The 17,145-nt window shown below is 39.5% G+C and overlaps 1 protein-coding gene across 3 annotated transcripts in view; it reads right to left on the reverse strand.

Moving 5' to 3' along the window:
- Positions 1-11,455, reverse strand: part of LOC123969209 (zinc finger protein 2 homolog) — a 118,983-nt gene extending 107,528 nt beyond the window's left edge. The window contains exons 1-3 of one of the 3 annotated variants that reach the window (XM_046046389.1): positions 11,135-11,455; positions 10,866-10,975; positions 4,802-5,123 (exon numbers count right to left, since the gene is read on the reverse strand). In XM_046046389.1, the coding sequence (XP_045902345.1) occupies positions 4,802-5,123; positions 10,866-10,975; positions 11,135-11,306 (604 nt within the window). In that variant the 5' untranslated portion in view covers positions 11,307-11,455. Of the gene's footprint in view, positions 1-4,801; positions 5,231-10,546; positions 10,976-11,134 lie in introns of all 3 variants that reach the window. The other 2 variants (XM_046046381.1, XM_046046397.1) reach the window with 2 other exon arrangements.
- Between the last annotated feature and the right edge of the window lie 5,690 nt (positions 11,456-17,145).

Below are 17,145 nucleotides of genomic sequence, written 5' to 3' on the forward strand. Positions count from 1 at the left end.
GGTTGTTCCTATTTTCCTCTATTAATGACGAGTAGTACGCTGCTCTGGCATTACGGAGGGCCTTCCTATAAGTTTTAAGACTATCTTGCCAAATTAAATGAGAATTTTCCACTTTGGTGGAACGCCAATTTCTCTCAAGTTTCCGCGATATTTGGTTTAATTTGTGAGTTTCAGGATTATCCTCCGTTACTTTGTGACTTGATAATGAATTTAGAGCTGATGGAATCACATCCTTAAATTTAGCTACAGCACTATCAGACAGACATCTTGTATAGAAAATTTTGCCCAATGGCGTGTAGTTCAGCAATACCAACTCAAACGTTATCAAACAGTGGTCGGACAAAGAGGGATTCTGTGGGAACACTATTAAATGTTCAATTTCAATACCGTATACCAAAACAAGGTCGAGGGTGTGGTTAAAACAGTGAGTCGTTCATGAACACTCTGAGAGAAGCCAATGGAATCTAACAGAGAGATAAACGCAGTACTGAAGCTGTCATTCTCAACGTCACATGAATATTAAAATCCTCTACAATAATAACTTAGTCCGTTTTAAGGACTAAAGTTGACAAATACTCTGCAAATTCAGATATGAATTTAGAGTACGGACCAGGTGCTCGGTACACTATAACAAAAAGAATTGGTTGCAGTGATTTCCAACTTGGGTGTGAAAGACCAAGAACAAGGCTTTCAAATGAGTAATAATTCAGTTTAGGTTTAGAGCTGATTAGTAGGCTAGAGTCGAAGATGGACTCGAGGAATATGAGTTAATATGACTGGGAGGGGTGGATTCATTTAGGCCAACATATTCTCCATCACCAAGCCAGGTTTCAGTAAGAAAAAATAAATCAATATCATAATCTGATATTAGTTCATTTACTAGTACAGCTTTAGAAAAGAGAGATCTGTTGTTTAAAAGTCCACATTTAATTTTCCTATTTGTTTGCACTATTGCTCCTGTGGTTTTAATTTTTATGAGGTTTTTATGTACAGCTCCTCTTCTGTTTACCTTTGATTTAAATAATTTCTTTGGTCGGGGGGGCAGACACCGTCACTATAGGATTTTCACTAAGTAACTTCTGGAATGGAGGAGCACAGAAGTGAGTTAGACTGCGACTCTCTCTCGACAACCAGCGGCGGAATGACGACATGCGGCTATACATGTCATCACTGGTCAGATTTGGCAGGGGTCCAGAGAAAACTACGGTGTCCGACATTGTTTTTGCATATGTACACACCGACTCAACATTAATCTTAGTGACCGCCGATTGGCGTAACCGGGAGTCATTACCGCCGACGTGAATAACAATCTTACTGTATTTACGTTTATCCTTAGCCAGCATGGTTAAGACTCAATGTCGCCTGCTCTGGCCCCTACAAATAAACTACATTTATTACACGTACCATTACAGGCTTGTGTGTGTGTGCTTATGCAAACTTTGCAAACCAGTTTTGCACTGGTTTGCAAAGTTACCCTGTGGTGTCTGTTTGTGCCCCCCACCCTGATTTCCATCCCCCATGTCTGGCTTGGTGACAAATATATACACATCGATAAGTAAATAAGTAATTAAGATGACATAGGAGTACATTAAAACTCCTTGGTTAAAGCATAATCTGTCTGGCACAACATGGTACCCAGCTCCTCATATTGCATACAAGGCTGCTGGGCAGGACTGGGCAATAAAAAAAAAGTTTGTCGCTTTCACCCATCCACACCCTGACTAAGGCCCCATCCACACTACTCTGTTTTAGTTTACAATGAATATTAATTTTTTTTTAAATTATTAAAACAAATACGATCTCCGTCCACATCAGCGTTTCCACTACGTTTTGGAGTTGATCTCCGTCTACATTAAAACGAAAGATTTTGAGAAAGGAGAGGCTGGGTCCAAATCTAAATTAAGAAGATTTAATAAAAAAATAGGTGAATAAAAGATGGCATTACAGAAAATACAAAAAACAAAAACACTGCAGTGGACTGGAAAGTTGTTCCTCTTTTCAGATTTACAGCTTACAGTTTACAAAATGAGTTGTTTATATCCTCCAGGTATGTGGGCGGGTCCTTTTTCCTCCATATGGCTTAGGTCCATAGTCATTGGTCGTTTGGGTAACTTCTTCGTCACCCAATTAGGAAGGGTGTACCTTACTGTTCTTCGTTACTTTTGGTCAAACAAGAGAGCACCGATCCCAAACGTGAAACCCCCTTTGATCTTACAGGAACAAACAGTCTTTGCTCTACCAACTAGTCATATAGCACAGCAGGGGTTGTCTCCAGAACGGTCAACACTCAATTTTAGATGTCTGCGAAACAGTTACACGAAAGAATCCTTCTGGCACTTAAGAAAGAGGTGTCAGTTTCCTTCACAAGAGGAGATAAACAATGGTTTAATTAGCATTCTAATGCAATTGTCTGGCCTAAAACCCCGTAGTTTTACATTTGAAAAAAAAAAACCACTGAAAAACATTTGGTAAAAACTTTGTTGTAAAATTTTAAACTCTACACTAGGACCCGTTCAGGTGCACTGGGCATGCGCGTGCCGGTGTAAACATGAAGCAGATGGTCTATTCCGTAGTTACAGATTTGACAAAAGAATAAATAAATACAGACTAAGTATCAGACCAGTTTTTTTTTTTGTGGCATGGATCAATAACGAGCTGGGACTGTTACTGAATGTAACACGGGTGTGTGGCGGCAGAAAACAGACTGGGAGTTGTTGCAAAGTAAACGGCGACATGCACAGTACAAGTGTAGGCAGGTGAGTGTTTGCATGGTACAGAATATTTTAATAAAAATACCATGTCAAAACCCCCGTCAGCAGCCTCGTGTTTCTGCTTTGCAAGACCTAATCAGAGAGCCGAGCGTGAGCGGCTGCGTCATCGTTTCTAAAGTCCTCCTTTTTGGCCCGTCTTCACTGAAACGCCCTTCGGAGTTTTAAACCGCAAACTGGGGTCGGCAGCGTTTCAAAACTTCTCTGTTTTAGGTCTTCGTTTTCATCGCTGTAGTCTGGACGGGAGGTGCAAACCTAGCAAAAGGTCTCTGTTTTAATTCGAAAACGCAGTAGTGTGGATGGGGCCTAAGACTGTGAGACTAACATAGTCTCTGCCATCAGAGACCACAACCATCGGGACCAATTTGAGGTTCAGTGTCATGTCCAAAGACACTTCAAAATACAGTGTGGGGAAGACGGGGTTTGAACCACCGATATTCTCATAAGTGGACGTCCGCTCTGCTCGCTCTGTACCCTGAGCTACAGCCGCACTTACAGCTGAAATAACTAACTTTGTTACTCTACAGTGTTTTAATAAATACCACAAAACTGAAACTCTCATTTTCTTTCACAAGGACATTTCCACACAGTCATCCTGACTTCTTTCAAAGAATATGCAAGCTTTATATAGACCCAAAAAATTCCACTTGATGTAGATTAATTTAAAGCCCTTTCAAATTTCATAAAAAGACATTTAGCAAAACCAACAAAAATCAAGATCTATCCATTAATTTAACAGCCACTACAGTGCACTCACTGTGAAACTAAATAGTTGTCTCCATTTTGGAGATTACATTTGTTTTAAAATAATAATGCTAATAGAAATATAATACAGTCATATGAAAGGACACCGACCTCATATTATGTTAAACACTTTACATTCAGGTGAGAGATGTAGCGATTGCAAAAGTGTATTTCATTCACAGGTGAACGTGTCTCCACAGGAGTTTCAGCTCGATGATTCTCTGTATATTGATCCTCAGGTGTTTTCAGGTATGTGATTTGAGTAAATCTTTTACCCCAAGTTCTGTAATAATGCAGCTCTTCACTTCTGGAAGTTCTTGTGTTTGGACCACACTCTCTAGAACTGAATTGTCTCCCACTAGTTTACTTGTCTGTGTGCTGCCTTCTGTGCCATGTCAAATCAGACGCATCAACACATCTTTTTGTTGTGCAAAGCTACAGCTTCTCACCTGTGTGGATTGTTGCATGTCTTGTCAATGCTGTAGGTTTACTGAATCTTTCCCCACAGATCTTGCAAAGGAACGACTTCTCACCTGTGTGGGTTCTCTTGTGGAGTTGCAAGTGATTGCTGTTCCTGAAGTCTTTCCCACATGTTTCACAAGAATACGGCTTCTCACCTGTGTGGGTTCTCATGTGGAGTTTCAAGTGACCCCTCTGGCTAAAAGAATTTCCACATGTTTGGCAAGAATATGGCTTCTCACCTGTGTGGGTTCTCATGTGGAGTTGCAAGTGATTGCTGTTCCTGAAGTCTTTCCCACATGTTCCACAAGAATACGGCTTCTCACCTGTGTGGGTTCTCATGTGGAGTTTCAAGTGACACCTCTGGCTAAAAGATTTCCCACATGTTTCACAAGAATGCGGCTTCTCACCTGTGTGCATTCTCAAATGTTTGTTAAATGCTGAAGTGTCAGTGAATGTTTTCTCGCAGGTCTTGCAAAAGTACGGCTTCTCACCTGTGTGGGTTCTCATGTGGAGTTTCAAGTGACACCTCTGGCAAAAAGATTTCCCACATGTTTCACAAGAATACGGCTTCTCACCTGTGTGGGTTCTCATATGTTTTTTAAATGCTGAAGTTCCATGGAATCTTTTCCCACAGGTATTGCAAAGGTACGGCTTCTCACCTGTGTGGGTTCTCATGTGGAGATTCAAGTGACTCCTCCGGCTAAAAGACTTCTCGCATGTTTCACAAGAATACGGCTTCTCACCTGTGTGGATTCTCAGGTGTTTCTGAAATACTGACATGTACTGAAAACCTTTTCCACATGTTTCACATATGAAAGCGCTTTTACCTGTGTGAGGATCATGGTGAACCTCTGACATGGTAGACTTATGTACATTGTTTGTGGGGCTTCTGCTGTTGTGATCTTGATTCTTTTGTTTTGGCTCTGCATCTCTAGTTGATCCTGAGTCTTCATGCTCACCTCCTTTCTGATCTTGGCTCTCAGCTACATGACAGTTGTGAGAGAGGAGCTGGTGGTCACTTTTCAGTTCTGCTTCACTGTGGTCACTTTCCTCATAAGTAGGAGTCAACATAAAGGTGTCAGTCTCCTGCTTCACTACAAGCTGCTCTCCCTCCTGACTGGTACAGAGTTCCTCCTGTTCCTCTTTAACCTGTGGGTCCTCCTGGTCCAGCCCGGGGATCCTCTCCTGAATCCAGAGCTGCTGGTCAGCCAGAACCTCCTCCTCCTCCTCCTTACAGACATGTTGTTGTGGGAGCTCTGGTGGGACAGAGAACAGAAGGAACAGGCTAAAACACTTTGGATTTGTTTGTCATGCTTGTCTTTTTTCCCCACAATATTTTATTGAAAATTGCAAAATGTACAAATAAACATGGCTGCATATAATCCATTTTTTAAAAGGCAATAGAGGAAATATAGCCAGAAGGAACAGCTCTGAACAAAAATTTACATTTATGCATTTAGCTGAGGCTTTTAGCCAAAGCGACTAACAATTGCTATACATGTCAGAGGTCGCATGCCTCTGGACATTATAATACATTGGGAGAATTCAGTCTTCGTTCAGCTATTTATGTCAGTGAAACAGTGTTTAAGGATTTCATATATAACTTAACAACTTTCAACATTATTGTCACAAAATCACAGACACTATTTCATGGTCTCAGGGACGATGCTGGCTACGAGAACACTCTTTTAGTTGTGTTAGTAAACACCTTAAGTGCAACAGTAAGTCAATGACTTATAGGAGTTTCCTACGCTGTCTTGTCTTCTTCCCTGGTTTCCCCCTGGCGTTGATACTAGTATTCATTCTGAATAATAAACCTTGTTCACTTGATGGTAATGTTAGCTAGTTAGGGTGTGTTCGAGATCAGGAATTCACTTGAAAGATTTAATTAGTTAAATGGTTTAATTAGGGTTAGGGGATGACAAAAATAATCATGATTAGTCGACTAATCGAATAAATAATTAACAGATTAGTCGGCTACAAAAATATTCATTTGATTTTTTAAATCAACACTTTGAGATCTATCAGCATGGTTTGAAATACGGGGAGGTTTGGGGGGGGTCTGACCCCCCTAATTAAGGCTTGGACCCTCCCAAAAGAGGCAAAAACAACAGATCAGGGGGGTCTTTCTTACCTGTCATTATAAATATTACAAAATATTTCCCATACTCATGCCTATATTCAAGAATCTAGAAATATGATTTCTGACACCCCTAAAATGGACCGTATCATTTCCTAACCTTGACGTTAGTTGAACTTCTTCTCAGTCTGCATCAGTCGCAACAGTAGCTGCTCCAGTCCAGTGCATCACACGCTAATGGAGACGCTGTAAGTAGTGAGCTATGTAGGTGCTTTAATACACTTAACTTTCCTACCTTCAGAGTTTTGTAATTAGCATTTATTTAACTTTAAATGAGCTATCTGATGTTAGCTAGCCAACACAGATACTTAGGCATGATCAGTGAAACTGAGGATTAGTTATTGTAGATACACAGTTTGACAATCAATATAAAGTTTATTATTTCATTTTAAGTATTTTATGAGTCTTTCTACAATAAGCACAATATTCAGTGTTTTCCACAGATTGACAGCATAACTGTGGTGGGGGGCTATTGACTGTCACGGGTGTTATGCCGAATTTTGCATGCCTGCCGAGAATTATATGTAAATTAGGGATGTACATATCGATTATTTTTCAAGTCGATTAATCTATCGATAACTTTTTTGATTAGTCGAATAATCTAACGACTAATTTTGTTTATTCTAAAGATAGAAAAAGTTGCCTATTACTCGATTAACATACCAATTTATCCAAAATAAATATCAAAAACATGTCTAATCAATAAATCTATATTTTATTCAATCATCCTGATGAAGCACATTAGAATAATGACAATAGCAGCAAATCTTAAAATGAATCAAATTTCCTCGTCACTGATGTGTTGTGATAATAACAATAACAGACATTAATTAGGCTACTTTACTTAAAACTTTAAATGTTTCTGCCATGGATTAATTTCAATATTAAGTAATGCAGTATGATAATAAAATGTATTTCTGCATCAGTGAACACCTGAAAGGCCTCACAGACTGTCCAGACAGTCACAGATTGTCTGTAATTACATTCAGCTGTTTTCTTGCTCATACGTGGCCGTTAAATAAACAGAAAATATGAAACAGGCAATCGTTACACGACTCGCGGTGTAACGTTACGTTACCATGATAGCAGCGGGGCAGAAATTACTTTTAACATGAAGGCAATGAAGAAATACTACGTGTCCTTGTGCTGATAATGTGCCATGCTCATGTGGCGACAGAAGGTAAACACGATTTGCGGTGCTGCCGTCTAGACAAAGTGCTGTGGGATACTTTCGTTTCACATGTTCATGCTGCTTCACGTGTTCGTGGACAGCAGTTGTGCTGCAGTGAAGCTGTTTCCAATTCAGAGAGCTCACGGAGCAGCACGTTGTTGAGTGTCTGTCTGATATACTCCAAACTTTAGACGGTCGAAGGCGCGGTCTTGTAGCTGGAGCTTGTCCAGGATAATCCCACACCGGAAGCAGCGACGCGTCAACGCACTTAATGTGTGTCGACGTATTTACGTAATCGATTACGTCAACGAATCGCCCAAGCCCTAATGAAAATGCATTAAAGTTATGCTTTTAAACACTATACTATTCTTTGTGGGGTTCATCTATAGTGATAAATGATCATTCTATGAACGTTAAGAATTGTTAATATATTATTACACTTAGTAAAAGTACCATTTCTTGAGATTCCGCAAAAACGTGGCGTTAACCGCGTTCAAATAGCAAAGTGTCCTAAAAGGACCTTAAGAAGTGAATTGTATTATACTGCAAAACAGATATTGTAGGCTACCTGGCAAAATTTGCATCCACCTCTTTTCTCAGTATAAGTGCGTTACCTCCCGCCAGGTGTCACGTCACTAGACATCGTGGGAGAAAGAAAGGCCTGATCATTGTTATAAACTCACAGTAAGCTCCCACAGTCTACCAGAGGTAGATTGTGTCTGACTTGACTGCACTGTTTTTATTCCCCTATCAATCAAGTCGGCGAAAGTCAGCCAGTTATCTCAAACGCACTTGTAGACTACCAGTTATACGATTTATTTGACAGCTGTTTTCCAAAGTTGACATAGCTCTCCTTATTAGCTAGACTCCTTACACACTTGCTAATAACTGTTTTGGAGATGGGTCTCCGACATTGACAGCGTTGTGTTGGACAGATTTGTGCAGCGGTGTTTATGATACCAACCAGTTAAATTCACAGACGGGTCGGTTGTCCGTGTTTGCGAGAGAAAGAACGACCGAGTGAGAGGATGTGGTCTAGAGGTACTCTGGTTAATATTATTTACAGAGACCCAAAAATTCCCAATTCCCCAACTTTGCATGACAGCTGTTTTATTGAACGCAGGTTACATTTCATTCTCATTCTCGAAGATATTTGCTAAAAAAAAGTTGAAACTTAAAAGTTGAAATGCTAAGAATTAGGAATTAGATATGATAATGCGGACTGTGTTTAATGATAGTGTCTTTGGTTCTGGTTTAACATTGTGTGGGTCTGTTTTGAGTGGTCCTGATGGTCTGCTGTTGTGTGTCTGACCTGCTGGCAGTTTTGCTGTAGAATAGTGACCTCTAACTACAAAGTCGTGTTGTATGGGGCACCCATGAACTGCTGTAATGAATTTGATTTATCATCATCATCTACAGACTGCACACATTAGTTAAACAAGCGAGGATATTGTAAGCATTGTACGATTTTAGTTTACTGAAGCCTGCGCTGTACTGGGTTTTCTTTTTGACCTGGAAAAAATTTTTGTTTTTTTAATGAAACAAACTGAAAATGGACAACTATTATTGAACTTCAAGTCAGATGACTTAGAGGTGTTGGTAACCTCCGTCGAGAAATCCAAATTCATGTAACGCTTATCTGGGGAGATTAAAGAGTGGGCTAAAATAGCTGACACAGTCACCGCCGCATATCCGGCATCCAGCGGAGCGCTGACGCTGTTATAAAGAAAATAAGTTCATTTACAAGTGATACCAAAAGAAAGGCAGCTGTCGTGTCCAGAGAGCAGAGGAAACCCGGTGGTGGCTCCTCCTGTGCTCGCTCACTGACCCCAGCAGAAACCCGTAGACTACTCTTCTCGGGAATGTTAATAATGAAGGTAAAAACAAAAAATATTAATAAAGGCTGTGGGCTTACGTCATTATGTTTTTCATGTATTTATTGAATTTAACAATCTCCTTCTATCAAAGACTTGCATTTGGATCCTTTTGTTACATCGAGCCTTTACATTATGTTACATAATGAGACATTATCTAGCGTTACATCGCCTACTGCCTTTCTACTAACACGGGTTTTGTCATCAAACACACCGCTAGAATCAGTTCCAATAAGTTCCGCCTGTTTTGTTGATTTTGTAAAAGCAATTAAAGAGCTGCCATGTGGATTAAACGAGTTAGCAAACACTAGCTGGTGGAAAAGTAAAAGTTAGGACAGCTCAACAGTTCTCCTAAAGTTAGGAGAGTTTATTTAAGATTTTACGAAGTTAGGATGCTTCTGTAAAACACTTTTCCTATCTAAAGTTAGGAAAGGAACATTGACTCAAGAACTGTTAATCTGTAATGGCCTTTTTCCTAAATCAGTTCTTAACCCTTATTACCATGGTTACCAGGCAGTTAGGATAGGATCTGCAGGTTAGGAAGTTTCTGTAATATGGCCACTGGTGTATTAGAACATAATCACTTGCATTATAATCTACAGGATGATTGTTTTGATAGTGATATTGCTATTAAAATATAAATGTTATACCAGACCAGGATGGTAATTTCACATTGTCCTTTATTGCATCTCCATTTACTCTTTAATAAAAAAATAAAATAGGTTCATTTACAGTTGATTCATCTTCCCTAGCTTCTGACCTTTCAAAGGAGACTACAATTATGCATCTAGGCCTAATGGTTGAGGAGTTTTTACTGATTCCTTTTGGGTATGTAATTTTAGGCGTTATTCCTGGAAATAGACTGTTTCCAAGAGGTTATGTAAAAATTCGAGGTACTTGAGTATTTTCTTTTCATGTCACTTTCTACTTCTGCTCCACTCTTTACTTCACTACATTTATCTGACAGCTTCAGTTACTTTACAAAGGAAGATTTTCACACAAAACTTATGAAGAGTTTGAAAAATGATGATTAAACTACCCAACAGTTTATACTAGTACTTCAAGTGTATTAGATGATTGACAGAATTTTAAATGGCATATATTCTGATAATCATTTAATTAATTTTTCCTGTAAGAACATTTCACGGTTTCAGATTCACAAATGTGAAGATTTGCTGCTTTTCTTTTGATTATTTCAATGTAATTTTAATCATTGCGAGGTTAAGACTGATAAAGCAAGCATTGTGAAGGTGTTAGTTTGGGCTCTGGGCAATTGTGAAAACATTTCTTAATATCTTCAGAATATTTCGAATCAGCGGATTAATCCATATATCATTCTTGTACTGAAAACCTTTTCCACATGTGTCACATTTGAAAGACTTTTTACCTGTGTGAGGATCATGGTGAACCTCTGACATGGTAGACTTGTGTACATTGTTTCTGGGGCTTCTGCTGTTGTGATCTTGATTCTTTTGTTTTGGCTCTGCATCTCTAGTTGATCCTGAGTCTTCATGCTCGCCTCCTTTCTGATCTTGGCTCTCTACATGACAGTTGTGAGAGAGGAGCTGGTGGTCACTTTTCAGTTCTGCTTCACTGTGGTCACTTTCCTCATAAGTAGGAGTCAACATAAAGGTGTCAGTCTCCTGCTTCACTACAAGCTGCTCTCCCTCCTGACTGGTACAGAGTTCCTCCTGTTCCTCTTTAACCTGTGGAGGCTGTGGGTCCTCCTGGTCCAGACCGGGGATCCTCTCCTGAATCCAGAGCTGCTGGTCAGCCAGAACCTCCTCCTCCATACAGACATGTTGCTGTGGGAACTCTGGAGGGACAGAGAACAGAAGGAACAGGCTAATGTTAGAACTGTGATGGTAAAGAAAGAAATGTAGAGACGTGAGGAAATGAGTCCCAGTATATGTGTGTGTGTATATAAATCGATCTCCTCCGTTTTGTGTTACTAAAATAACAAAACTTTCCTCACCTATCCTGTGTAACTTTATTTCGGGTTTCCAAACGATATCCAGCAGTCTGCGCTGACGATCGATCTCTTCCTCGTACTCGACGATAGTGTTTTTGAAAACTCTGAATATTTCTTCAGCAGCAGCAGTTAGTCGCTCGTTGACAAACTCTCTCAAACTCTCAACAGAAGACATTGTTGCTTAAGTACAAGTAAAATAATTAGCGGCACTACGACTACAATAACTTCTAGCGAATTCAATACATGCTGCTAAAGCTGGCGATTGTTTTGTTTACTTCCGCCGGATGTCACTATTAAGTTCCGAGATCAGAAGTGCGGGAGCTTTTCGTTCCGCTTTCAACAGATGACATTTTATTAAAAACTTGTTTATCAGTGGAGGACGGAGTACATAAATCACAGATACCCCTGCTAAATATTACCCCACTAAAATAGAAGCTTCTTTTAGCTTCAATTTAAATTTCTACTTCAGTGTACAAAAGGTACCTGCTTTTAAAAATAGGCTATGTAAGTATCAAAAGTAAAAGGAATTATGGTTATGTTTTTCAGGGGTTTCTTACATGACAAACAAAATTTACAGTCAATTAAAGTTCTGTTAATCACCCAATTATTCAGCTGCTAACGTTACTGTGGGGTAGTTTAATTTATAACAAAACATATTTTTTTAAAGGCAGGGTAAGTAAGTTTGAGAAACTAGCCAGAAACTGCTGGATTTTTGAAAGTATCCAACAGAGAAACTCCTTCTGAGCTCCTTCCAAAGCCACCCCCCCCAAAACATGTGAACGGGCGTTGCTGACACCTCAGGAGGACGAGCAGAGTGTGACGAGCGGAGAGCAGCGGCTCACATCGGGGGTAGGAAAACATCAAACTTCATCATTATGAAACTAAACAGCTAACCCGGCTATTAGTACTCACTGTCAAGCTAGCATGTTAATATTGGATAGGTTTAAAAAGACTGACTTTGATTAAGTAACGAGCTGCCTAGCTAACTGTTAACTTAGCAACAGGTAGCTGTGCTAACAGTTGCGGTAACATTGGGCAAAGCTAAAAACAGGCTGATACACATTTTCTCGTTTCCATCAGTTACACTACACGAACGTGAATTTCGTGTTAGACTCATAACATGTACGTTTTTTTGCATGTTAGAGTTTCCATGGTGACAGTATTGTCTCTGATGAGGATAGCATATTTTAACCCAGTGTACTTGTCTTAAAGTTTCTCTGGTGTTTCCCCCTAAGCCCTTTGAGTGTCAAAAATAAAGTGCTTTATAAATGTAATCCATTATTGTTATTACTTTTTTATTATCGTTTACTGATTACAACAACTACAGCTCTGCTTCAGCCATTGGCTCATCTGTGTGATGTACAGTGGGGAGAACAAGTATTTGATACACTGATTTTGCAGGTTTTCCTACTTACAAAGCATGTAGAGGTTTGTAATTTTTATCATAGGTACACTTCCACTGTGAGAGACAGAATCTAAAACAAAAATCCAGAAAATCACATTGTATGATTATTAAATAATTAATTTGCATTTTATTGCATCACATAAGTATTTGATACATCAGAAAAGCAGAACTTAATATTTGGTACAGAAACCTTTGTTTGCAATTACAGAGATCATACGTTTCCTGTAGTTCTTGACCAGGTTTGCACACACTGCAGCAGGGATTTTTGCCCACTCCTCCATACAGACCTTCTCCAGATTCTTCAGGTTTCGGGGCTGTCGCTGGGCAATACGGACTTTCAGCTCCCTCCAAAGATTATCTATTGGGTTCAGGTCTGGAGACTGGCTAGGCCACTCCAGGACCTTGAGATGCTTCTTACGGAGCCACTCCTTAGTTGCCCTGGTTGTGTGTTTTGGGTCATCGTCATGCTGGAACACCCAGCCACGACCCATCTTCAATGCTCTTAATGAGGGAAGGAGGTTGTTGGCCAAGATCTCGCGATACATGGCCCCATCCATCCTCCCCTCAATACGGTGCATTGTCCTGTCCCCTTTGCAGAAAAGCATCCCCAAAGAATGATGTTTCCACCTCCATGCTTCACGGTTGGGATGGTGTTCTTGGGGTTGTAATCATTCTTCTTCCTACAAACACGTTGAGTGGAGTTTAGACCATAAAGCTCTATTTTTGTCTCATCAGACCACATGACCTTCTCCCATTCCTCCTCTGGATGATCCAGATGGTCATTGGCAAACTTCAGATGGGCCTGGACATGCGCTGGCTTGAGCAGGGGGACCTTGCGTTTCTTTGAGACTGTGGCCCCAGCTCTCTTCAGGTCATTGACCAGGTCCTGCCGTCATGCAAGATATCACGAGGTGAGGTCTTGCATGAAGCCCCAGACCGAGGGAGATTGACCGTCATATTGAACTTCTTCCATTTTCTAATAATTGCGCCAACAGTTGTTGCCTTCTCACCAAGCTGCTTGCCTATTGTCCTGCAACCCATCCCAGCCTTGTGCAGGTCTACAATTTTATCCCTGAGGTCCTTACACAGCTCTCTGGTCTTGGCCATTGTGGAGAGGTTGGAGTCTGTTTTATTGACTGCGTGGACAGGTGTCTTTTATACAGGTAACGAGTTCAAACAGGTGCAGTTAATACAGGTAATGAGTGGAGAACAGGAGGGCTTCTTAAAGAAGGTCTATGAGCCGGAATTCTTACTGGTTGGTTGGTGATCAAATACTTATGTCATGCAATAAAATGCAAATTAATTATTTAAAAATCATACAGTGATTTTCTGGATTTTTGTTTTAGATTCCGTCTCTCGCAGTTGAAGTGTATGTATGATAAAAATTACAGACCTCTACATTCAGTATGAAAACCTGCAAAATCAGCTGTGTATCAAATACTTGTTCTCCCCACTGTAGATTGACCTGATGTGTAATGTGGACACAGAAGTCTTGTTAGAGAACAACAAACCCCTGTTCAATAAAAATATCTTATCACGTTGATGAATGTTCTGTCCAATTACACCAATCTTTCCAATTTGGGGTTTTAACAACTATACATTCCTTTACAGGCCAGAATCTGAGGACTGTGGACAACATCCAGACTACTGTGTTTCCATGCACCACACAAGGCTGATCTTCCAGACCCAGGACAGAGTAACAGACAGTTCAGTCAGGCAGCATACAGTTTGTAGTGTGGCAATGTGGAGCACTTGGTCACAGAGTCGAGATAATGAGTTGCTGTTTCTAGAAGATATGCAACTGTTATCCTGATCCACTAGGACAATACAGAGGTTTAATACTAGCAGGGTGTAAGATGTAATGTCACCAACTGCTACACAAATAATTCAATCCACTGTGTGAATGAATACCTGTACATTGTTTTTGTTTTATGCCCAGGAGGGTAGAGAAAATACAAAGATTTTTCCCTGTTCTGGATAATATTTTCATTCTTTTCTAAATAAAACATTGAAAATGATAAATGCCTTTTCTTTAGACTTTCTTTAGACTAATGACATCCAAATGTGGTATAACACTTGTTTAGTGTTATTATATACTACTAAAACTACAACCTATATCACAAATAGATCATTTTTAAACATTACTACAGGGCTGCAGCGCCGCAATAACCAGCCTAGTTAAAATGGAACAAAATGACACAAACAAAGATTAGTTCATTTTAATGAACGGGATTTGGTGACTTGAGTCTTTCAAAAGAGTGACTTTTCCCATCACTATCTTAAAAACTCAGCTGCTGGCTGAAACAAACCACTACTGCATACCAGAAACACAGATACTTGTGGACCTTTAGCTATTATTGTTTATCTATACTAACGTTGAAATGTCTTTCTCATAACAACAACACACAGCTACATCACCACATTTGTAAAAGAGTAACATACAGTCAAACATCAACGGCAGACACAAGATAATCACACAGACAGATTAGATACAAGGTGTAAAGATAGGTGTAAACATAGTATAACAATAAACTTAGATGGTGAATAACTAAACCGGCGCAGTCTACACCTACATTGTCTTACCTAATATTAGCGTCAAAAAACACTGCTTGCGCTGCTGTTTTCCAGCTCACCTACAGCTACGTAGAATTCATCGTCTCTACTCTGGCTCCTACACCAGTCTGCACTCGTAGCAAGAGTTAGCTGTATGCTAAGAAGCTAGCTACGTTTGCAAGCGATGAAAGTAACAAATTACCATCAAAATGATAAAAGCCTGATTGCCTGTCCAGCAGAAATAAAGCCACCACGGTGTAACTTTTCAGCCCCTTGGGATACCTCAGTTGTCACCATCGTTGAAAAGCCACGCAGATACTCACCGGTCTGAAGGTGCTTTCAGACCAAAAGCGAAGTGAGCGTACTGTAGCCCTGAGAGGACTACAGACAGATTTTTATACTTTCTTTTTCAGAACCCCTTACGTTTTAATATGTATTGGTGTATATAGACAGTTTCAACAAATGTGACAAAAAGTGTTTTAGAAGAAACTTGCCTACCCTGCCTTTAAACTCTTCATAGGTTTGTTTGTAAAAATCTTAATTTGTAAAGTAACTAGTAACTGAAGCTGTCAGATAAATGTAGTGAAGTAAAATGTTAAAAATTTCTTTCTGAGTGGTGGAGTTTAAGTACAAAGTGGCATAAAAGAAAATAACGTGATGTACAAATAGCCATAGGTGTCATTTACAGTGGGGACACTGGGGACATGTCCACATCACTTTTTGATATGGCTGATTTTGCCCCCATCACTTTTTGAAAGCATTTGTTAAAAATGTCCTAAAAATATCTTGTCCAAAAAAATGTTATCTAACAAATGAAAATGCTTTGAGAAAGGTTTATTTGCACAATAAGAAATTGACTGCAATTTAAATATAGAAGAAAAATGTGCATTGTCCAAACAAAGTAACTAAAAAACCCATGTGCTGCTGATTACTGCATCATATTCTCTTATATTTTGTTATATATATGAATTGTCCCCTGCCAGCTGAATTTTTTGTTTCCCCTAAAAGCTCATATCCACCATACATTGGAGCAGAAAATGTCTCCAGAACGCAGGAAATAAAGTGTTTAATGCTCCAAAACACAACGTGCCTTTAGAGCACAGGGCTAGTTGTTGATAATGAACCACTACCTAGCCACTACTAGAATCTACCTCTGTAGATATTCCATTGCAAATAGTGATTTATAAAATTAACAATGTCTATACTGTATTTCTGATCAATTAGATGTCTTTGTCTTTTGAAACAATGAAGTTTCTGAGACCCCAAACTTTTGAACAGTAATGTATATAAACACTCAAAGACTCACCTGTTGCAGAACTGTGAGGTTATACATCTTTTAATTGAAACTGTATGTTTTGTAAGAATATGGCTTCTCACTTTTGTGGATGCTCTGGTGTCTCTGAAATTCTGACATGTATTTAAACGCTCTTCCATTTGTCACATTTGAAGGACTTTTTAAGTCATTACAGTGAATCTTAAACATAGTAAAGTTTTGTACATTTTTAGTGTGACTATTTTTTTACAATGACTTTTCTGTGGTTTTGGATCTGGGTCTCACTGCTAGTCCTTAAATTGAGCAACATTAACAAACAACCGAATCTTCGTTTAAGTCATTTATCAAAAAACTTTTATTCACTTTCAGTTGCATTGTATTCATTTATATAGATCCAATTCATAACAAAAGTTATCTCATTGCACTTTTAATATAAAGCAGGTCTAGACCGTACTCTTAGTATAATCAGATTTATTGCACACAAATAAGGAATTTGTTCTGGTGACTAGGTACTCCAAAACAATGAATATAAACCTATATAAATATAAAGATACCTGACATGAGAGATTGCAGCTGATCACCTTCTCAGCTGAGCAAATGATACTCTGCAGCCTGCCCTTGTCCCTGGCAGTGGCAGCAGCGTACCAGATGGTGATGGAGGTGAGGATGGCGGTGTAGAAGTGCACCATTACTGACTTTTGCAGGCTGAACTGCTGTAGGAAGTACATCCTCTGCTTGGCTTTTTTGATGTTCTTTTTGATTTGACCACAAACCTCTAGAACT

The sequence above is a fragment of the Micropterus dolomieu genome, linkage group LG01 (assembly GCF_021292245.1).
Source record: "Micropterus dolomieu isolate WLL.071019.BEF.003 ecotype Adirondacks linkage group LG01, ASM2129224v1, whole genome shotgun sequence".
NCBI classification, from domain to species: domain Eukaryota; kingdom Metazoa; phylum Chordata; class Actinopteri; order Centrarchiformes; family Centrarchidae; genus Micropterus; species Micropterus dolomieu.